Raw genomic sequence first — 24,680 nt, forward strand, 5'->3', positions numbered from 1 at the left:
TGCTGGCTCCAGCTGCTTCCTCCATGCTGCTGCCCAGACCTCAATCCCTGCGTTGCTGGCTGCTGTCACTGGCCCAGCATCCAGGGCACGTGTGGGGCAGAATGTGAGGGTGGGTATGGCAGCAACAGGCACTCTGGGGTGAGTTCACTCTCCAACCCCTCTTCCTGTGCCCTTCCTTTGTATGCCACCCCAGTAACAGGCACTCTGGGGATGGGCACATTCTCCACCCTCTGCCCCGGTACCTCCCCTTGTATGCCAGCTGCTGCCAGGGCTCCTGCCTGCAGAGAGGCACTGCCTCACTCAGCTCCTGCTCTCTGGAAAGCAGCAAGGCTGTAGTAATGTTGTACGTCATCTCAGCTCCTTTTCCCCCCATGATAACCTTGTCACATTAGCCTGGGGCGTGCCCCACAGTTTGAAAACGTATGCCCTATATTGATCTTGAGCAATATGGAAGAATCTCTCCTCTCAAGCATAAAGGCAAGAAGTTCCCTGTACCTTCTTTCCCCTTGTGAACCAGCAAAAATTAAGGGCAGGATTCATGTACTGTACTGAAACCACTAAGGTTAAAGTTACAGTTAAGGCTACAGTTCATCCATTACACACAGTAGTTTTTAAATGTTTGGTTTTGGTTTGCTGTAAGGTCTGAAGCCCCATTGATACATATAAATGAGTTCATATAAGGAAAGTATGTGAAATGGCTGTATTTGTAGCACATATGTATAGTATACTCCAGAACAGTTCTGAGTATTTGGATCCATAATGCAAACATTCTAGGAAAAGTATGCATGATCAGAGGGCAATCTTTAAATCTCCCTGCCAGCAAGTTTGAACATAAAAACGAACAGCCAAACTACTAGATAATTAGGATATTTATAAAGAAAATGCTAGTATAGAACATTCTTAACTCTAAAGGCACTAATCAAGCCATTATGATGCCTATTTATCTATCTTTACACTGCAACTCCTGAACCAATCAGTTTAAGTAGGTTTACACTCCCTGAAGCAACCTGAACAGTTTCTCAGAAAATGGTAAATAGTTATTCTACTGGTCACCACTACTGAGTATACTGTCAAACCATTCATATTCACAGTAAAATAAATGATGCATTGTTTTTGGTGGCTAGCTGCTTCACAAAATTAACTGTACTTTGATTAGTTGCATTAAGCTTCACCTCCATGTCCAGACATGCTAGGCTTGTTCTTCAGGCATTACCAGTCACAGCCTCTTCTACCAGCCTTGCCAGGGAAGTAGTTTCAGTGAGACTAAATGCAAATTCCAACATATAAAGATAAAACATATGTTGGAGTTTGGGTTTACAGTGGAAACTGGAAGCATTTTGTATGAAAAGCCACTGTTCGTTTCTTCTTCAAGCCTGAGGACACACAACTCAAAGAACTAGTATTACTGCACAAGGTGAAAAGGAGTACTTGTGGCACCTTAGAGACTAACAAATTTATTAGAGCATAAGCTTTCGTGAGCTACAGCTCACTTCACGAAGTGAGCTGTAGCTCACGAAAGCTTATGCTCTAATAAATTTGTTAGTCTCTAAGGTGCCACAAGTACTCCTTTTCTTTTTGCGAATACAGACTAACACGGCTGCTACTCTGAAACCTGCACAAGGTGAGTAAACCTTTCTTCAAGTTTTGTTCCTATGCATGTTCCACTATAGGTGACTCTATAGCACTACCTCTGATGGAGGGGTGCGGCTTCGGAGTCGAATCCATTACTGATGATAACAGTACTGATGATGCAGCCACACATGGCATCTGATGCTGAGTTATGGATAATTGCTTAACACTCTGAAAATATATGAGTGGATGCCCAAGTTCCTGCTCTGCATTTCTCTAATGGGAACATTTTTGATGAAGGCTACAAAAGTGGAAACAGACCTCGTGGAATGAGTGCAGACTTCAGATGGAGGTTGATGATTGTTGGCACGATAGCAATAGTTAATGGAATTCAATATCCATCTAGAGAGAACCTCTAATTAGATATTGTGGATCCCTTGGATCTCTCTGCAATTAAGAGGAATAGTTTAGGAGATTTTTCTGAAGTCTTTTGTTCGGTCCAAATAGAATGCCAAAGCCCTCTTGACATAAAGTGTATGCAATACTGTTTCTGCGTTGTCACGGTGAGGCTTTGAGAAGAAGGTGGGAAGGTGAATGAGCTGATTTATATGAAAGGTCAATGCTACTTTGGGGAGGAACTTTGGGTGTGGTCTCAGTATAACTTATCTTTAAGGAAAATTGTGAAGGGAGGGTGTACCATTAGAGCCCCTATTCTCGCTATCCTCCGAGCCAAGGTGATGGCCACTAGGAAAACTGTTTTCATTGATAGATGCGTAAGTGAGCATGTGGCCAGGGGGCTGAAAGGTGGTTTTGTTAGGGATTTGAGAACCAGATCAAGGTCCCATGCTGATGTAGGATGTCTGATTTGTGGGAAGAGGTTACTCATACTCTTGAGGAGTTTTTTTGTTGTTGGAGAGCAAATATTGAGTATCCCTCTATCTTACGATGAAAGGCCATTATGGCCGCAAAGTGCACTTTTACTGAGCTAAGAGATAGTCCTGTCTTCTTGAGATCTAGGATATAGTCTACTATTAGTGGGAGGGAAGATGATGTAGGAGTAACCTGTTTTGAGTCACCCCAGATTTGGAATCTTTTCCACTTCTGCATATATGTATGATGAGAGGTTGACTTTCTGCTATGTAATAGCACCGCTTTCACCTCCTGAGAACAGGATCCATCTCTCTATGCTTTGGAACCATCGAGGAGCCATGCCGTGAGTTGACAAACTTGCAAATTTGGGTAGTGGATCTGTCCAGTGTTTTGAGACAAGAGGTGAGGAAGTCGTTGAAGAGTGATTGGCGGGCACATTGCTACTTGCGTAAGGTATGGAAACCACATTTGTCTTGGCCATGTCAGAACTATGAGAATAACTTTCGCACTGTCTTTTCTTATTTTGAGCAGGACCTTCAATATGAGTGGAAATGGAGGGAAGGCATAAAGGCAGCCAATGTTCCACTGAAAAAGGAAGGCATCTCCCAATTAATGCTATCCCAGCCCAGCTCTGGAGCAGAACAGAGAGCATTTCCTGCTTTTGAATGTGGAAAACAAGTCTATTTTTGGGACTCCCCAATGGCAAAATATGTTGTGGAGCAGTCCAGGGGCCATTTTTTCATTCGCGTTCCTCCGAGAATGTTCTACTGAGGCTGTCTGCTGTGGTATTCTGTACACTCGATAGCTAAGCTGCTGATATAATCATGCTGTGCCAAATGCACCAATTCCCTAATTTTACTGCCTCTGCACAAAGGGATGGTGATCTCGCTCCTCCCTGTCAGTTTATGAAGAATATACATGCTATGTTGTCTGACATGACTTTTATATGTTTGCCCTTGATCAATATAGGAAATGTGCACAAGCAGTCCTGATTGCTCTGAGCTCCAGTGGGTTGATATGTAGTATTGATTCTATGGGGGCCCATCTGCCTTGAACCGTGTGATCATCTACATGAGCTCACCAACTCACTAAAGATGCCGCTGTTGTCAGTATTAATGTTGGAGGTGGCTGTATGAATGGGAGCCCTGTGCAGACATTCTGTGGATCTTTCCACCATTCAAGAGAGATTTTGATGGTCGAGGGCATCAACAGTACTTTGTGCAATTTGTCCCTGTTTGGTGCATACACTGTTCTAAACAATGGCTAAAGGCAACACATGTGGAACCTTGAGTGACTTATCACAAAGGTACCTTCTGCCCTGCGCCCAAGATGCTGCAAGTAATTTCTGTCTGATGGCTGGATTGAACAGTGTCAATTAAGATGGTTAGAGTATTGAACCTGTGCAGTGCAAGGAAGGCTCCTATGAATTTCAGATGTTGTACTGGAGTCAAAGTTGATTTTTGGATGTTCAGTTGTAGCCCCAACTGCACGGATACCTCTATAGTGTTTTCTGCGGTTCACAGAGCATCTTGGAAGGATCGTGATCTGAGTAGGCAGTCGTCTAGATACGGTAAATCATGATTACTAATTTCTGAAGATGGGCTGCTACCACAGATAGGACCTTGGTGAACACTCTGGGTGTGGATGACAGGCCAAATCGAAGTACTCTGTACTGATAATGGTCCTGACTGAAGGTGAACTGAGGAACCTCCTGTAGGATGGGTTGAATAGCTAAGTGAAAGTAGGCATCTTGTAGGTCGAGGGCCAAGAACCAGTCTCCTTGGTTTAGAGATAGAATTATTGTTGCTGGTGTAACCATCTTGAATCTTTGTGTTTTTATGTATTTGTTTAGTGCTCTCAGAGCTAGAATGGGTCTCCATCCTCTGTTCTTTTTCAGTGTCAGGAAATATTTGGTGTAGAAACCTTTCCCAGTGAGTTGATCGGGAACTGGTTCTATAGTACTGAGGCTTAGCAGATGATTTATTTCTTGATGTAACAGTCTCTTGTGAGAAAGGTCCCTGAAGATGGACGGGGAGGGAGGGAGGTAAAATGGATTGAATAACCCTTGGAAATGATCTCCAGTACCCACTTGTCTGATATTATATTTTTCCAGTTTTGTTGAAAAATAGTAAGACAGTGTCTGAAGGGATGTAGATGGTTTGAATACTGCAGCAACTGATGGTGGGAGTGGTAACTTGGGGCCTCAACCAATGTATCAAAACTGATGCTTTGACATTGATGGTTGTACTGTTGAAGTTTGGGGTGGCTGTCGGCTTTTGTTTCTGCACCCAATGTCTCTTCTGTTGGGGTTCGTAATACCTTTGGGGTGGAGGGAACTGGGTCAGTCAGGATCTTTGTAATATTTGTGTCTTACTATATTTTCTTTTCTGCGCCAGTGTATAGATCCGTAAGAAGTGTAGCGTGGTGTCTGAGTCCTTCAGGGTATGAAGTGAAGCCTCTGTCTTCTCTGCAAAGAGTTTGGACCCCTCAAACGGAAGGTCCTCCACTGTTGTTTGTATTTCTGTTGGTAGACTAGAAAGGTGAAGCCAGGAAGCTTTCTTTATCACCGCTGCCATTGATACAGACCGGGCCGCTGTTTCTGTGGCACATAATGACGTCTGTAGTGCTGTCATTGCTGGCAGTTGGCCCTCAGCAACGATGGCTTGGAATTGCTCTCTTTGATCATTTGGGAGGTGAGCAATAAATGCATTAAGTTTTTTGTAGTTGATATGGTTATATTTTGCCATCAAGGCCTGGTAATTTGCAACCCTAAACTGTACGGTTGCGAAGGAATATGATTTTCTGGCGAATAAGTCCAGTTTTTTCCCATCCTTGTTGTAGGGAGCTGATTTAGCATGGCGCCATCTTCCACGTTCATTTATAGCATCTATGACAGTGGTTCTCAAGCTTTTGAACTGGTGATCCCTTTCACATAGCAAACCTCTGAGTGCAACCCCCCCCACATAAATTAAAAACACTTTTAAAAATATTTAACACCATTATAAATGCTGTAGGCAAAGCGGGGTTTGGGGTGGAGGCTGACAGCTCGCCATCTCCCATGTAATAACCTCGCCACCCCCTGAGGGGTCCCAATCCCCAGTTTGAGAACCCCTGATCTAGGACAAGCGAGTTCAGAGATGGGTGCGAGAAATGAAAATCCACATCCTTAGAGGGGACATAGTATTTTTTGTTTGCCCTTTTACATGTGGGTGTTACTGAGGCCAGCATTTGGCAAATGATCTTGGCTGGGTCTAGTAGTGCCTCGTTGATCGGAAGTGCAATCCGTGATGATGAGGACATGTGTAGGACGTTCAGCAGTTTGTGATGCGACTCATTTACCTTTTCAAGGGAAATCTGAAGTGCATTTGCAACCCTCTTGGTGAGGTCCTGAAATTGTTTAAAATCATCTGCCACTGAAGGTGGAGGAGGCATCACAACCTCGTTAGGCAAGGATGAGGAAATACTCATTGGCAGAGTAATATCCTTGTCCAGTCTAGTCTCTTACTCCTCAAGGTCTCCTCTTGGGAATCAAGGGGTCTAGAAAGGGAGGATGAGGGAGATAGTCTTCGTCTCTCCCTCTGGGAGACACCTGAGGTCCCAGAAAGCTGGTGTCTGTATGCTGTCCAGGTGTATGGCCACAGGGGTGGTGCAAAGGGCATGGGTGGTGATACCCAAGGGTGTTCAAACCAAGTTGGTGATGGAGGTTCTGTACATGCCTGTTAAATGGTCCCAGGATGTTGTTTTGCTGAGCTGTGCCCCAAGGCTAAAGATAAGTTGTCATCCTCTTCATTATCTGTCTCTTCACTTAATAAAGGTGGAGCAGACACAAGGTCTGGTTGTAAGTGTCTTGGAACCACAGGGGATTCCGGAGACAGATGTAGAAGGTGCTGGGTCACTGGTATCGAATAATGGGGATTCTGGTGTTTCTGAAATCATCAGGTCAATGGAGAAACGAAATTACTGCGGTACTACAGTGGTGATCAGTACCAGTGGGATATGTCTCAGCTGGCTCGTTGGTGACAGCGTATGTGATGACCATATGATGGTGCAATGATCATCCAGAAAAGGGCTCCCTGATGGAAATGCTTGGTACCACGGTCCTCCTTGTCTCCAGCAGTGCTGTTTTAGTAGAGGCAGTATGGTATCTATCTCCTCTTTTGTCGCATGGTATCAATGCCATTGAGCCTGTGCCCCTCGGGTCTTTACGTCTGGTGGCAGTACCGGTAACTGAGGAACCTTATGTCTTATGGGTATTGTGCTGCAACTCCGTGGGTCCCGAGGTCACTGATTCTGCCAGGAATCTCTTCTTCCTGATCAGTTGTTCAGCCTCGGGACTTGCAGCCCTCTTTTTCTAGCTCTTATGAGAAGAATCCATAGATTTCTTTTGTGACTCCACCACAGTTTGATGTCCTGTGGATGCTGAAGGTCTCATCAGGGACCATTGCTCCAGGGGAGTCTCAGGCCAGGATTGGAGGCCGGTTTCAGAGAGCTCTCCATCATCAGGTATTTGAGTTTTAGTTCACCTCTCTCTCTTGTTCTTGCCTTTAACTTCTGACAGAAGGTACGCTTCTGAGGTATAAGACCTCACCCAAAGAGCAAATACAGTGCGAATGGCCTTTGCTGACTGGTATCACCTCTCTACAGGAGACACAGCACTTGAAGCCAGGGGTGCCAAGCATACTCCTTCTTGTGGAGGGGAGGATAACAATTTAATAAGGACAGAAAGATAACTGTTTTCTAAGTCAAACAAAAAAAAGGGGATTTTTTTTTAAGATGAAAAAGGGAAGGTAAACTAACAATGAAAACTCTATTAGCTACTATAAAACTGAAAACAAGGTCTAAATCTAATCAACTATTGGACTCTATTTGTTGCTCTATCTCAGGCCAAGGGCGGTTTAGAAGAAACTGTTTAAGTTTAGTGAATTTTCAGTACATTAGCACAGGTACCAGGGCCATCTCTCTTTTCATATTAACTGTCATCTCAATCTTAGTTAGGCTAAGACTTGTATGTCTATTAAGTCTTTTTTTTAAAACTGTGTTAAGAGCTATGTTACAGTGACAGGTGAGTGATCCTTATATAAACAATATGTAAAGCTTTTGAGATCCTTCATGCCAAATGGTGCTTGGGAACTGGCCTTCCCAAATAAGCCTATGTGGTAACATACAGCCTGTTGGGACCATGTAGTGGGATGTTTTCAAATTATTTTTTTATTTTGGCCAGGATAGGGAATTCTTTGACTTTTCAAGGATAAGAAACATCTGGTTTCAGCTTCCATTAGAACCAGTTGCTGTAGTTCCCTGGAGTGAGTGAACTGACACCAAGGCCTAACATGACATCTTCATCTTTAATAGGGAATCAAGAGTCCCTAACAGTAACCTGGGAGACTTGGACATATGAGTTACTTGCCTGTCTTCTGGATGAAGGAAACTTTTCTCTGGGCTGTATATAATGGTAAGCCTGGCAGAATTCAATTGTTATGTTTTGATTATTTTGTCAGATATCAATGTTTATTTTTAACCATTTTTTAGATTTTTATCAATTTAAATTTTCACAGCTGTGCAAAATTACGAGTTTTAAACTTTTTTTTCTTATCTGTGTACATTTTCACAGTTGCAGAAAATTATGGAAGGGGGCCAGACAATTATTTGACAGTAGATGTTGAGATTCAAAGAGTTCAAACTTTATAACTGTTAAAACATAAATTGTCAACATCACATGTCAACATATACAAAGTCAATATCTTTAAACCAAACCCTAATAAGCTCTCAAGTGGTATTTTTCTTACTTGGCCTCTATTTGATACTTTCGATTATTATTGATGGAAATATTTTTTAATTGATCTGTGTGTGTACAACAGTTGACAAAGACAGTTACACACAGGCTGGGAATGCAGGTTTTTACTTGTCTGGATGATCAAGGATAGTGAACATGTTAGAAAGAAGTGAGAGTTCATTCTAAATTACGAGAGTCCCAGTTGATAAGTGGTATATTGTACTTATAGTAGGAACTCTGCTATCCCCTTTGCTGTCACCTCTGTCCTTTTGTTCTCCTGTTTAGGCATTTTCCACTCTCCAAACCTCCCTTCCCTTCATGCTACCTCGGTAGAACTGGTTCTCCCAGCTCAGGCAGTCTCCTTAACATACACATTGTTCTGACTGAGCACAGTTGTTCACCTTAACAACTTCTTCTGATTGTTCTGTAGCTTCTTCTAGACAGAGTGGGTGATACCCTTGTCAGCCCATGGCTGACTCACTATTCATTAAGGCATTCAGTGCTACTGAAATTGCATAAAACTAAACAGAATTCAGAAGTGGTACATAGACAGATTCTTCACATCATCTCAGGAGGTTTAGGAATTTCTGTAGTAGGAATGGTGTGATGCTGCTATTCAGAACCTGGTTACTGGAGTTTCCTGCCTTCTTTCATGTTAGGAACACTGACCTAAAGAATGGGGTTCTATTACAACATGTATCTTTGAAGAAAATAAGTACAGGGAGCCTGATTTTCAGGGACGTTTGTTCAGATAGTTAACCCTGGACATGACTCCAGGCCCTTTCTAAAAATATGCCTCCATTTTCAGTATATCACAAAACCCACATAAGTGCTTTAAAAATTAGCTGAGTTAGACACATAAGCACATCTACAGAGAAACTCATCAAGTCCTTCTACCCTGGTAATCCACTTAGTTGTTTCTAGCTTAAGCCAATTTTCAATTGATAGATGTCCAAGTTTGCTGATGTGCTGAAATCCATGTTGATCTTCCAGTTTCCTTCATTAGTACACTAAATGCCTGTTACACGTTCAAATAAGTTACAAAAGCCAAGTGTGTGAAGCCACATGGCCCTTCAGGGTAAAAACACCTTCTCCTACTACTTGGGCAATGGTGAAGTCTCGGGTTCAAGATGGATTGGTCAATTCAGAATTGAATGCATGGGAAAGTATTTCTACTAACTCAGCTGCCCACACTACAAGGATAATTACAGTTGAAAATTGGATTAGGCACTTTGGGACCACCAGACCACACTGTAGAAGTTTTAACTTTTGGAAATCTCAGGGAACTTCTCAACTTAGGGAAATCTCATTCTTAGATGCTCCATGCTGAAAATTGTGCTTCAGGGTTGCTTTCAAACCTCCATGTCATTTCGATGGGTAACACAGTTGAAAGTCTTTGGAAACCATATCCTGAATATGTACCTCTCATGTATCAAAGAAACTTTTTAGGGGCAATTGCCACCCAATAATCTTAAGCTTTTTAGATCTCTATATATTTGGCATGATGTCATTTGTAGTTTTATGTGACCAAGGAATCTGACTAGCTTTCCTAACACATGGAAGAAAAATCAGTTACAATTGCTCCTTCAAAAATTTGCAGCAGTGTCTATTGAATTTTCTTCAGTCTTCTTCTGCTCTGTATTTCAACAATGATTTAGATAATGGCATATAGAGTACATTTATAAAGTTTGCAGATGATATGAAGTTGGGAGGGGTTGCAATTCTTGGGAGGATGGGATCAAAATTCAAAGTGACCTGGATAAACTGGAGAAATGGTCTGAAGTAAATAGGATGAAATTCAATAAGGATAAATGCAAAGTGCTCCACTTAGGAAGGAACAATCAGTTGCAAACATACAAAATGGAAAGTGACTACCTATGAAGGAGTACTGCGGAAAGGGATTTAGGGGTCCTAGTGGATTCTCAAGCTAAATATGAGTCAACAGTATAACACTGTTGCAAAAAAAAAAAGTGCAAACATCATTCTCAGATGTATTAGCAGGAGTGTTGTAAGCAAGACACAGGAAGTAATTCTTCCTCTCTGCTCTGCACTGATTAGGCCTCAACTGGAGTATTGTGTCCAGTTCTGAGTGCCACATTTCAGGAAGGATGTGGACAAATTGGAGAGAGTCAAGAGAAGAGCAACAAAAATGATTAAGGGTTTAATAAACATGACCTATGAGGGAAGATTGAAAAAATTGGGATTGTTTAGTTTGAGGAAGAGAAGACTGAAGGGGGGACATGATAACAGTTTTCAAGTACATAAAAGGTTGTTACAAGAAGGAGAAAAATTGTTCTCCTTAACCTTTGAGACTAGGACAAGAAGCAATGGGCTTAACCTGCAACAAGGGTGGTTTAGGCTGGACATTAGGAAAAACTTCCTAACTGTCATGGTAGTTAAGCACTGGAATAAATTGCCTAGGGAGGTTGTGGAATCTCCATCATTGGAGATTTTTAAGAGCAGGTTAGACAAACACCTGTAAGGGATGGTCTACTTAGTCCTGCCTTGAATGCAGGGGACTGGACTAGAAGATCTCTTGAAATCCCATCCAGTCCTACAAGTCTATGATTCTAATTTAAAATCCTCAGGAAGGTCTAAAGCAGCATTTATGCTTCATAAGCAGTTTTAAGATTATCAATTAATTTCTGCAATTATTTTCTATGAAAATAGAGAAGTTAACTTCAGCTGTACTTTCTACTTTATAAGCCAGAATATTTAACTTTTCCACTTTTTTAACACTTAGGGCTTGTCCTCTCTACCGAGGTAAGTTGACCTAAATTACGCTACTCCAGCTACGTGAATAACGTAGCTGGAGTCGACGTAGCTTAGGTTGACTTACCTCAGTGTCTTCACTGTGCTGCATTGATGGAAGACACTCTCCGATCAATTTAACTGAATCTTCTCGGGGAGCTGGAGTACCGGGGTCGACCGGAGAGAGCTCTGCTGTCGATTTAGCGGGTCTTCACTAGACCTGCTAAATTGACACCAGCTGCATCAATTGCAGCAGCGTCGATCTCCCTGGTAGTGAAGACAAGCCCTTAACCATGTCACAGTTTCCCCTAAACAATGTAATCATTTAGACTCCTCCACAAAATTATCTTTCATTTATTTTGAAAAAGCATTTGTTGACAGTCGTAGCTCTTTTACAGCCTTACTGTTGTGCTTCAGCACCGTAACACAACTTGATTATTTTTCAACATATTCACTGAACTTTCCAGAGAGGGAGAATGATTGGATATAGATTGAGTGTGACTGGATTTGAGATCATATTCTTCTGTTTTTGAAGTAACAGCAAAACTTTCCTAGTCATTTCCCTGTCTTTTTGATTTTCCCTTAGAAATTCTCATTCCTCTCATCTGTTAACCTATTATGACTTTCTGCCAACTCAGTGCACGACATCACTTTGCCTACAGCAACTCTCTCGTTGCTGCTATCAATACCACCTCTTCCAGTGCCAACATAATCCCAAATCATCGACACTCTCAGCTGCAATTACATTTTGCTGCCTTTTCTAGTATGTCATACCTGTATCTCTCAATTTGTTTCTGGACAATTCCATTCCTACAGTGTCCTTTAAGCCTTATTCAGGTTTTTGTGAATGAACATATTGTTTACATTATCCCTGCTTTCCCCTTCTCACTTGGATTGACATCATGGTACCTGAATTTCTAAACTTTGAGACAAAGTTCTTGAATTTGTTCCAGCAAGTTCCTTCTTGTTCTGGAACTGCCCGTTACCTTACCCAGGGAAAATGGACCTGCGTAATCTGGGACTAATATATCTGCCTTCTAACATTCTCCTGTAGCCATCTGGCCTGACCCTGTCACAACTTGTTAACAATCCCAGTCTCCCCACCCCCAGCCTCTCCTCCTCAGACTCCTTATCCCAATTTATGACCTCTATCACCACGCCCTGCCCATTTACTCACACACAAACACCCCACCCCCAGTCCAGCTATGGTCTTCTCTGCACTCCACTCAGACTGATTCCTCCTCTAGTTTAGGTGCCAGCAGGGAGATCACTGAAGGCACACAAGAGTCTCCCAGATCTCAGTTCTGGTGCTCAGTGCCCCACAGCAATCAAGAACAGCAATCACAGGGAAAGTTCTGCTTAGCTCTTGCAATCTTGGGCTGGAACATGCCCAGGACAGACAAAATCCCTGGACAATTTAGATGCCAAATAATAAGCTTCTAGCTTGGCCAGCTCTGGGCAGTTTTTAACAAAAACAGCACAGGGTACATTCTTGATATAAAGGCTAAGAACCTGCCAAATTTCAACTTCTTGTCAGTAAGGACATGTCTTAACTAAGGGCATGTCTATGCTTCAAGCTGGGGTCTGATTCCCATCTCGCACGAACGTATTCATACTTTTATCTGAACTAGCACACTGTAAATAGTAGCACAGCTGCAGTATCACAGACAACAGTGGCATGGAGTAGCCACCCCATGTATGTACCCATGAGGGTTGAAGTGGGTTTGTACTCAGGGCCGCTAGCCCATGCTGCCACTGTCTGGGCTATAGCAGTCACACTTTTTAGTGTGTTAGCTCAGACAAGAGATACCATGAGTATGTCTTCATGAGCTGGGGATCACAACACTCACTCGTAATGTAGACATAGCCTTAAGACATCACTACCAGCTCCATTGAAGAGTGCAATGTGATGGACCTGTTAAGAGTGGACATGCTGCTGCTTGTCTGGCTCCTCATTAAGGCAGCCAGGAGAAGAAGATTTTGTGGAAGTTGGGAGGAGAATTGGAGATCTGGAGGGACACCGACAATGAAGGGAGATATTTGTGATGGCAGCTCAGGGTGACTGAGGTGGAGTTTCTGGTGTTGCCAAGGTGCAATTGGGTCTATCTTGGTTTAAAAGTTAACAGGACTCACATGCATATAGTAGATAAGAACATGTTACAATGTAAGAAGAACAAATTATGCCATACTTGATGCTCTGACATCACTCTTTCTTCAACAAGGGAAAGAGTCATGTTTTCAGAGCCCCAAATCAACCATTGTTCGGAATGGTGCAAGTATATTAACGCATGTGCAAAAAAGCAGTGCAAGGAACGATGGTCTGATCATTAAAGCAAATGATTGGGACTTGAGAGATCTGGATTAGTTTCTCAGCTCTGCCCAGATTTTCTTTGTGGCCCGGGGAAAATCACTTTTGCCAAGATTTTCAAAAACAGACTTTAGGCTAACTTTACGCTTCTAAATCCATAATTAGGCACTGTGATGGGGTGTGCTCCCCATACTGGCCCTGAAAGAGTTGAATTACGCCAGATGAGCCCAATCAGCTAATTAAGCTGCAAATGGGGGAGACTTAGGTGGTGTGGAGGGCACTAATTAGAAGGAAGCTCACCTGTGAGGGAACAAGTGGGGCTTCTATAAAGCCAGGAGGCTGGCAACGGTGCCAACCTGTAATCTCTTTCCCTGAGGTAAGGGAGAAGGGAGGGGGCAGAGATAGGAACCCCTGAGAAAGGGTTTACCTAGTAGGCCAAAGAGAGAAGACTGGAGAATAAAAAGCTTGGAGAAACATAGTAAGAAGTAGTCTAGGGCCAAGAGCAGGAAGGCTGGTATATCTGCAGACCGTAACTGCTTGCTACAGGGCTCTGAGCTGGAATCCAGAGTAGAAGGTGGGCCTAGGTTCCCTTACCCTCCACTGCAGAGTGGCATTGCATAAGGCAGAGAACAGGAAGACAGCTTGAGCCACTGTGGGAGTGACAGTCAGGTCAAAGAGCATGAGGATTGCCTGACACTACTGGTACTGAAAGACTCCCAAGAAAGGGAAAAATCACAGTGTGCCTTGGCCAGAGTCACAAAGCAGCCATTTTGTATTTGTGCATTTGATTTATCCTTCCTTACTGCAGTACTTTCCACTTTTCCACTTCCACTGAATTTAACCTTGTTAGTTTCAGACCAATTCTCCAATTTGTCAAGGTCATTTTTCATTCCAATTCTGTCCTCCAAAATGCTTACAATCTCTCCTAGCTTGGTGCCATCTGCAAATTTTGTAAGTATTCTCTCCCCTCCATTATCCAAGTAATTAATGAAAATATTGAATAGTACTTGCACCAGGACTGACCTCACTAGATACACCCTCCCAGTATGAGAGTGAACCATTGATAACTACTCTAAGTTATGCTACTTAGGTTGACTTATAGCAGTGTCTCCACTGTGCTGTGTCGACGGGAGATGCTCTCCTGCTGACATTATGCTTCTCAGTAAGTGGGAGTACAGAAGTCGATGGGAGAGTGCTCTGTTATCAACTTAGTGTGTCTTTGCCAGACCTGCTAAAATTGACACTGCTGCATCATTCACAGGAGTGCTGATCTAGTCATATGTATAGACATGGCCTGTGATGTCACCGGTTCTCCATGAATTCTCTACAATAACTGCTAATGGTTTCAAGATTGCTTCACCTAGTTTCTTAAATACCCTATGATGAATTTTATCAGGCCCTACCAACTTGAATACATCTAACTTATCTAAATATTCTTTAACCTGTTCTATATTTTGGCTTGCATTTCTTTCCTCTTGCTGTTAATATTGTTTTGAGTATCTGATCGCCATTTACCTTTTTAGTGAAGAATGAAGCAAAATTAAACACTTTGACCTTCTTGATTTCATCAATTATTTGCTCTCCTTCCCTGTTAAGTAGAGGACCTACACTTTCCTTCATCTTTCTCTTGCTCCTAATGTATTTAAAGAATCACTTCTTATTGCCTTTTATGTCCCTTGCTAGGATAACTCATTTGTTCCTCACTCTTTTTGTCCCTACATGCTTGTGGTATTCTTTTGTACTGCTCCTCAGCAATTTGTTCATATTTCTTCTTTTTATAGGATTCCTTTCTGATTTGCAGGTAATTAAAAAGCTCCTGATAAAGCCATATTGGCCTCTTTCTAGTCTTCCTATCTTTCCTAAGCATTGGGATAGTTTGCAGTTGTGCCTTTAAGATTATCTCCTTGAAAAACTGCCAGCTCTCCTGAACTCCTTTTTCCCTTAGATTTTCTTCCCATGGAACCTTACCTACCAGTTCTCTGAGTCTGTTAAAGTCTGCTTTTTTAAAATCTTGGCCATAATTTCTCTGTTTCTGTTAACATCTGTAAAAATGAGGTTAATGATATTTTGTCTGTCTCGTCTATTTAGATGTTTAGCTCTTTAGAGCAGAGACTGTATCTGACTATGTATATGTACTAGCACGTAGCTCAATGGGGCCCTGATCTCAGTTGCAGCCTCTCGGCACTACAGTATAATAACTATTTTTAGAAGTTCTATTATTTATAGAAGTTCTTTGCTTTTGCCAAATACCAAACCTTGATATTTTAGTTTGTATTTAATTTCATTGTTTTTCAACAGCAGTCTATAAAAGAACATAGGGTAGAAAAAGCGTGTCAGTGAAGTTTGTATTCAGGAGCAAAGGGATAATGTGTCATCAGTGGAAATCCCTTTCTTGGATTCTCTGGAACCTGGTTATACCACAAATGGTGCTACTGCAGATGCTCCATTGCCCGGGTAATTGTACATGAACCTGCACATCCCTCTTTGCTCTCTGCCAGAAGCCTGGAGCCTGCACGGCTCTGCAATATTGTCGGAAACTTTGCAAGCACAGGACATATGATCCTCCAGTAGATTCATAGATACTAAGGTCAGAAGGGACCATTCTGATCATCTAGTCCGACCTCCTGCACAACGCAGGCCACAGAATCTCACCCACCCACTCCTACGAAAAACCTCACCTATGTCTGAGCTATTGAAGTCCTCAAATCGTGGTTTAAAGACTTCAAGGAGCAGAGAATCCTCTCTCAAGTGACCTGTGCCCCATGCTACAGAGGAAGGCGAAAAACCTCCAGGGCCTCTCCAATCTGCCCTGGAGGAAAATTCCTTCCCAACCCCAATATGGCGATCAGCTAAACCCTGAGCATATGGGCAAGATTCACCAGCCAGATACTACAGAAAATTCTTTCCTGGGTAACTCAGATCCCATCCATCTAATATCCCATCTCAGGGGATTAGGCCTATTTACCCTGAATATTTAAAGATCAATTACTTATCAAAATCACATTATCCCATCATACCATCTCCTCCATAAACTTATCGAGTAGAATCTTAAAACCAGAGAGATCTTTTGCCCCCACTGCTTCCCTTGGAAGGCTATTCCAAAACTTCACTCCTCTGATGGTTAGAAACCTTCGTCTAAGTTCAAGTTTAAACTTCCTGGTGGCCAGTTTATACCCATCTGTTCTTGTGTCCACATTGGTGCTGAGCTTAAATAATTCCTCTCCCTCTCCTGTATTTATCTCTCTGATATATTTATAGAGAGCAATCATATCTCCCCTCAACCTTCTTTTAGTTAGGCTAAACAAGCCAAGCTCCTTAAGTCTCCTTTCATAAGACAAGTTTTCCATTCCTCGGATCATCCTAGTAGCCCTTCTCTGTACCTGCTCCAGTTTGAATTCATCCTTTTTAAACATGGGAGACCAGAACTGCATAAAGTATTCTAGGTGAGGTCTCACCAGTGCCTTGTATAATGGTACTAAAACCTCCTTATCCCTACTGGAAATGCCTCTCCTGATGCATCCCAAAACCGTATTAGCTTTTTTCACAGCCATATCACATTGGCAGCTCATAGTCATCCTATGATCAACCAATACTCCAAGGTCCTTCTCCTCTTCTGTTACTTCTAATTGATGCGTCCCCAACTTATAACTAAAATTCTTGTTATTAATCCCTAAATGCATAACCTTACACTTCTCACTATTAAATTTCATCCTATTACTATTACTCCAGTTTACAAGGTCATCCAGATCCTCCTGTATAATATCCTGATCCTTCTCTGAATTGGCAATACCTCCCAGCTTTGTATCATCTGCAAACTTTATTAGCACACTCCCACTTTTTGTGCCAAGGTCAGTAATAAAAAGATTAAATAAGATTGGTCCCAAAACTGATCCCTGAGGAACTCCACTGGTAGCCTCCCTCCAGCCTGACAGTTCGCCTTTCAGTAGGACCCGTTGCAGTCTCCCCTTTAACCAATTCCTTATCCACCTTTTGATGTTCATATTGATCCCCATCTTCTCCAATTTAACTAATAATTCCCCATGTGGCACGGTATCAAACACCTTACTGAAATCTAGGTAAATTAGATCCACTGCGTTTCCTTTATCTAAAAAATCTGTTACTTTCTCAAAGAAGGAGATCAGGTTGGTTTCGCACGATCTACCTTTTGTAAAACCATGTTGTATTTTGTCCCATTTACCATTGACTTCAATGTCCTTAACTAATTTCTCCTTCAAAACTTTTTCCAGGACCTTGCATACTACAGATGTCAAACTAACTGGCCTGTAGTTACCCGGATCACTTTTTTTTCCTTTCTTAAAAATAGGAACTATATTAGCAATTCTCCAATCATTCGGTACAACTCCTGAGTTTACAGATTCATTAAAAATTCTTGCTAATGGGCTTGCAATTTCAGGTGCCAATTCCTTTAATATTCTTGGATGAAGATTATCTGGGCCCCCCAATTTAGTCCCATTAAGCTGTTTGAGTTTCGCTTCTACCTCAGATATGGTAATATCTACCTCCATATCCTCATTCCCATTTGTCATGCTACCATTATCCCTAAGATCCTCTTTAGCCTTATTAAAGACTGAGGCAAAGTATTTGTTTAGATATTGTGCCATGCCTAGATTATCTTTAACCTCCATTCCATCCTCAGTGTTTAGCGGCCCCACTTCTTCTTTCCTAGTTTGCTTCTTATTTATATGGCTATAGAACCTTTTACAATTGATTTTAATTCCCTTTGCAAGGTCCAACTCTACTCGACTTTTAGCCTGTCTCACTTTATCCCTTACACGTTCTGACCTCAATAAGATAGCTTTCCTTGCTGATCCCTCCCATCTTCCACTCCCTGTATGCTTTCTGCTTCTTGTTAATCACCTCTCTAAGATGCTTGCTCATCCAGCTTGGTCTACAACTCCTGCCTATGAATTTTTTCAACTTTCTTGGGATACAGGCTTCCGATTGCTTCTGCAGCTTTGATTTAAAGTAATCCCAGTATTTGCAGAGCTGTAAGAAGAATGGAATCAGCTGAGTACATGACGATTTCTTGGAGGACAGATTGCTGTGGGACATAGTGAGAAGCAATTCAAAGTTGTTGTTGGCATTCACAGAACACTGCATACAGTGGAGTGCTGCTTCTGGGCCCAAGAAACAAGTGCTGACTGGTAGGATCACATCATAATGCAGGTTTGGGATGATGAGCAGTGGTCGCAGAACTTTCAAATGTGCATGGCCAAATTTCTGGATCTATGTCCTGACCTTGGCCCAGCCCTTCAGCACAGGGACACCACAATGAGAGCTGTGCTGACAGTGGAGAAGTGAGTGGACATTGCAAATTGGAAACTTGCAATGCACAACTGTGACCAGTTAGTGGGAAACCATTCTGGACTTGGAAAATTCACCAGGGGGACCATTGTCATGCAAGTATTCAGAGCCATTAATCGTCTTCTGCTATGCAGGACTGTGACTCATGGCAATATGCAGGACACAGTGGATGGATCAGCAGCAATGGGGTTCCCAAACTGCAGTGGAGCAATAGACAGCATGCATATCCTATTTTGGCACCATACCACCTTGCCACAGAGGAAATCAACAGAAAGGGCTACTTTTCCACGGTTACGAAAGCATTGGTGGATCACCAGGGATGCTTCATCAATATCAATGTGGGCTGGTCAGGGAAGATGCATGATGTTTGCATCTTTAAAAACAGAGAAAGCTACAAGCAAGGACTTTCTTTCCCAAGAGGTCGATTACCATTGGTGGTGTTGATATGCCAGTAGTGATCTTGGGAAACCCAGCCTATCCATTGCTCATGAAGCTGTACACTGGCCAGCATAACAGCAGCAAGGAAAGATTAAACTACTGGCTCACCAGGTGCAGAATGACAGCTGAATGCACTTTTGGTAGACTGAAGGAAGACACTGCATTGTTTACTCATAAGATTGGATCTCAGTAAAAAAATTTTTTTTAAAAAAATCCCAACTGGTAGAGCTGCATGCTGTGTCCTGCATAATACCTATGAAACAAAGGGGGAAAAGCTGCTGCCAGGGTGGAGGTGAAGCAGCAGTCTGCCAAGTTTGAACAGCTAGACACAAGGGCTATTAGAAGAGTTCAACACAGATCTATACAGCTCAGGGAAGAGTACTTTAACACTTAGCCACAGTAATGCACGGTGAAGTACTGTGCTCTACCTGACCCTGCAGTTCTGGGGCCTGTTAGGAATTGTGTGGTGCTTGGTGTACATTTATGATTATTACCCTGATTGTCACTGATCCTATGAGTTGTGTCACAGTGTTCAGTAACAAGTAAGAGGGTGCTTTCAGAACTGCTAGACACTCTGCAGCCTGTGTTGTGAACTAATAAAGTTTAATTATTTCCCAAAGAATATAATTTTATTCAGTAGCAAAACCAGTGCAAAGAAAAATCTGTGCAATTTAAAAGCAAATACATTAGAAACGTAAGTTAATGGAACAGAACAATGAGAAAGAACATTCATGTCCATTTTACCTACACATACAGTAACTGTGGCTTTTGCAGGTCAGTGTATGTGAAGCTGTGGTTGTCCTTAATGTCTCCTGGGGTGGAGTAGTAGGGGAGGGATGTGGCCCCTGAGACCACGTGGAATGTTGAAGGGGGTGTAGGAAGGTACTGTAATGCTGTTTTCCATGGACTGCAAAGGGAGGCAAGCCTGTGATTGTTTGACCCAGAGGTCCACAAGAGTCTGCAGCATCTGTTTGCTGCTGGAGAACCCCCATTATATCCTTTGCATCTCTCTCTCCTTTTCTTACTGGGACTCTTGGGCCTTTCTCCTCTCCGCTATTTCCTTCTCCAGTTCACTTCAATGTTCGCCCTCCAGGCTCTTTGCTCACGGTCTGATGCAGCACTGGTTTACAGGGTCTTATGGAACATGCCATCTCAAGTCCTCCTTATCTGGTTCAGATGTTCCATAGGCGTGGAGGGGAAAACCCCTCAAGGCCACAATGGCAGCAGCTTCCGATAAAACACAGACGTACCATTCTCAATATTATCACAGTGTAAAGTGAAAGTTAAAATTTAGAACACCCTTCCCTTGCTCCCCTAGAGTTTTAAATAAGACATGCTCATTGACTATTCTGCTTCGGAGGGCTTGTGCACGGTGCCACTCTCAGCACCAGCCAAGGTGAGTATGGACTGGCAGGGGTGAGGGGAATCAGGAGGGAACTGCTTGGCTGCACGGAACTATGAGTACAGGGCAATGGCACTGAATACTGGCACCATTTTCCACAGGTGGTGATGATTTTTTCACTTCTGCCCGTAATGGAGGCACAGACAGCACAGCTGCTTCTGAGGTCCAGAAGCCACCTCGGCCCATAAGCTGCTAGCTTGAGTATGCAATGGTGCCTGACAAGGTTATTGCTGTCTGACATACGAAAGTGTCCTACCACCGAGGAAGAAATAAGACTACCCTTCCTCCCCCACCCCCCGAAATCTTTCGGAGAGGATTGCAGAGTACCCTCATTAAAGTTTTCATTGAGATATCTCAGGAGGATTCAAGGGACATCCCTGTGTACATAAGCAATGGCTCCCATTGCCTAACTCTACAGGGGAATGATCGGTAAATAAAAATGCTACCTCTCTTTGCTGCACTGCTCCCTCTTCTAGCATGAATACATTAATTAAAAGTCAGTAGCTGTGTCCTATTAAGTTGGGGGCACCATCAGTACACCACTGTAATGGGAAACACAATTACACACTTACCCAAATTTCCTCCCCCTGCATCAGGCTCGCCCATGTTCGACTGCTGGCATTGACTGCAGTGTGTGGCTGTCTCATCAGGTCCTGGCTCACAGAATAGCTGGATCCCTTGGTTGCATGTCCCACATCCTCCTTTCTGATCATGCCAGGGGCCTATGGCTTGGGCTCCTTGGCGGTATCCATAGTGGTGAGTTTCCACCAAATATGGCATGCAGCTCTTTGTCAAAGTAACAGGTCTGTCGCTTGGCACCAGATCAACTGTTGGCCTCCCTGGCCTTCTGATATGCCTGATGCAGTTCCTTTGCTTTCCACTGCTGCCAGTCTCTGTCATACCCCTTCTCCTGCATCCCCCGTGAAATCTGCTCATAGATGTCTACACTTGGGTCTGTAGCTGTGCTTGTACAATCTCTTCTCACCACAGGCCCAGGAGATCCAGTATATCCTGTCTACTCTGCGTCAGAGCATGTGTGGCATGTGTAGCCAGCATGGTCGGTTGCACATAACAATGGAGTGCTGCTAGGTGTGTTCACCAAGCTGGACAATCAGGAAATGGCATTTCAAAAATGTGCCAGGCTTTAGAGGAGGGGAGGGTCTTCCAGTCTCCATGACCCTGGGGCAGAATCAAGCATTAAGGGCCAGCGGCTGGCGAACTGTTAGGGTCGACGTAAGTAACACAGTGTCTACACTTGCACATCATTAACCTCAGTACCTCGACCATGCCCAGTGCCGCTCAAGGCGGTGGTGTTACTATGTCGGTGTAACAGGGCACTTATATCAGTGGGAGACAAATTTAAGTGTAGACCCTTGGACAAGTAGGTGGATGCAAGGCAGCTTACATTGACCTAACTTGCTAGTATAGACCAGGCCTGAGACGTTTTCCTTTGACTGAGTGCTGAGGAGACAGTGAGATCAGCCCCTGGGGGCCAGGGATCATCAGCAACCATTCTGACTAATTAAGCAGTGGTTTGTAGATATGACAAGGAATCCCATTCAACTCTTAAATGGAATGGTGATTGCTACAACACGGGGCCTGAAGGACGGTAGTAGGTTTAAACTTGAGATTCTGAGCTTGGTACTGTGTTAGAGAGATAGAAAGCTTTCTTCCATCTCCTCCCCACCCAAAAACTAAACACACTTGCAATAATATGCTAAATCTGTTTTAAAAGGCTCCCTTTAATGTATAAACTCATGATATGAAATGCTAAGCTTATTACAGATGCACAAAGGGCAGTAACTGCTGATTTACAGGAGATGCAATTCATACTTAAATGAGTCGGCTGTTATACCTCAAAAATACCTAGTCCGCACACTGCAGCCTACAATATTTTTAGTGTTAGTGCCATTATAATAGATCAAGCCAAAATACTGTACAACTTGATTTTCTTCCCTCTCATTGCACAGAGCTGTCCTAGAATATTTGTTACCAGAAGCCTCTTTTCTCTTTGACATTGCAGTTGTCATTGCTGTCATCAAGTAGCTCTACCTCAGGTCTCTCAATATGCATATGATTGAGTGGAAGAATAAGGGAGTGAGGGTGCATTTTATTTAGGTACATAGTTTTTAAGATGACTTGTAGTAATGAAGATGCATACAATACACACAGAGGTACTTTAATCAGCAATCACAACATTTGGTTATGAAAAACCTACCTTAGGAGAAGAAGAAAGCTCCTTCACTGCAGGAACAGCTGACATATTCTCACTCATTCCTGTCTCTGTCTTTGGTGAGAGGACTGGTGGTGCAGGAGCCTTTCTTTTCATCCTTTCTGCTTCTTGAAGTGGAGTAACTTGATTATTTAAAGCAGGGCTTGATTTTGGTTCATAAAATGGATTTGATCTAATTAAAAGAAGGGAAACATATTTCTTTGCTATCTCTTTGCACTTTCAAAACAAAAATAATAGTTGATTGTTTTGATTGTGCTGTTGCTGCCTTTTTCATTTTTTTTTTTTTAAAGACCGATGAGTGAATTATGTACAGCCAGCAATTGCTTTAGGCCAACATTTGCACAACTGGGTATCTAAAGCTAGGTTCCTAAGTCCATATTCAGCTGCCTATAGAAAAGTGGCCGAGCACCCACAAGTCTCATCGCAGTTGATGGATGCTGGAGGTGCTAAACAACTTTGAGAATCTAGAGACTTTTATTTAGATAACTAAATGTGGATTTTGGAGCCCAATATTAGATACCCTATGTTTGAAAATCTTGGCCTCAGTGTATAAACAGTCAAAGTCAAGTACATTTTCATTTCAGTCACAAACAGCCATCATATAAGTCTGAGAACACTCAATGGAACACACAACATCACAGGAATATAATGGCTAATGTTTTTTGCATAGATAAATAGCCCTTTGTTTTGCACATTATTTGGCTAAATATCTTTCAAGAAACCCAGTCAAACATGTTGTAGGAGTGAGTGGGTGAGATTCTGTGGCCTGCGCTGTGCAGGAGGTCGGACTAGATGATCAGAATGGTCCCTTCTGACCTTAGTATCTATGAATCTATGTTCATATGTAGTCTGATGCATTATCACCACAGCTGCACTATTTATATTTCATCTCTCGATGATAAATAAAATAAACACTTTCCTAGCATTTACACTTTTTAGCCAGGTCTCCAAGGAGTCTTATGTCAGATGATCATACAAGAGCTTTTCCTAATCATTTAATGTACTTACTCTCAGCATGTAAAATAGATAGCAATATTGTATCTAATAAGGGGTCCTCCTCTGTATCAAGCTAATGTATTCACTCTCTCTCTTATTTTCCATTCTTTTCCATATGTCCAACAGACCTCCACTTATAAAAACAATCATCTGATCCATTATTCCATCTTTTACTATTGTACACTTTCCCAGTAAGATATACACGTATATGTATATGTATAATTTGCTGAACACTGTGCTCATGCAGTAACATGACATAAATTCCCAAAATGCAGACCTACATACAATTAGATGAAGTGCAACACATCAAAAATAAATAGCTTCAGTCCCTTGAATTCATTTTTAGATGGAAATAATATTGTATCCAGCATTAGATAAGAGGTTAAGCACTCATATCCAGTCAGAATTTTCCTCTCCATGCTAGAGAACCAAACTGGTAGGCAGTTTTTAGATAAATGAAACTTTAAAAATTGAACTTTTATAATAAGTATTCTTCATTAATAGCTGATTTAGCACTCCATTTCCTTTCCTATTTCACTTTAAAAACAAAAACCCTTTAAGAATATTTTAGTTTTAAAATATTTTCCTCAATTTATTGAAATGCCTTAGAAATGACTTTGATGCAGTTTTGCCCTTCTCTTCTTTATCGGTGAGCAGGAGAAAGCAATTGTTGTGTTACACCACAGAGAATAAGTGTACCTCTGAAGGCTGAAGTTTAGTAAACACATCTTTGAGAATGTGGAGAAGGGAGGAAGAAACTAAAACAACCATTCAGCAACAAGCTTGGTGCATGAAGCTCACCTTACTGTGGGACTCCTGCTGTTTATTACAGGAGAGATTAAGACTAAAATAACTAGTCCACTGACTGAATGCATCTTTGAGGTGTTCTCACTTCAGCACTCATCAAATGCAAAAAACACTAGTGAAATCAAAGCTAAGGGTGATGTCAAAATAACAGTTTAAACAAAAAAAGGATGGACATGCTCCAGAGGAGGAGGAGGAAAAAGGACGGTAT

At 42.3% G+C, this 24,680-nt stretch overlaps 1 protein-coding gene across 18 annotated transcripts in view; it reads right to left on the reverse strand.

Moving 5' to 3' along the window:
• EHBP1 (EH domain binding protein 1) overlaps positions 1-24,680 on the reverse strand; it is a 320,670-nt gene that overhangs the window by 126,877 nt on the left and 169,113 nt on the right. For all 18 annotated transcript variants that reach the window (XM_038394218.2, XM_038394219.2, XM_043512052.1 and 15 more), the window contains one exon: positions 22,655-22,841. In XM_038394218.2, the coding sequence (XP_038250146.1) occupies positions 22,655-22,841 (187 nt within the window). The remainder of the gene's footprint in view (positions 1-22,654; positions 22,842-24,680) is intronic.

Source organism: Dermochelys coriacea, chromosome 3, assembly GCF_009764565.3.
Source record: "Dermochelys coriacea isolate rDerCor1 chromosome 3, rDerCor1.pri.v4, whole genome shotgun sequence".
NCBI lineage: Eukaryota > Metazoa > Chordata > Testudines > Dermochelyidae > Dermochelys > Dermochelys coriacea.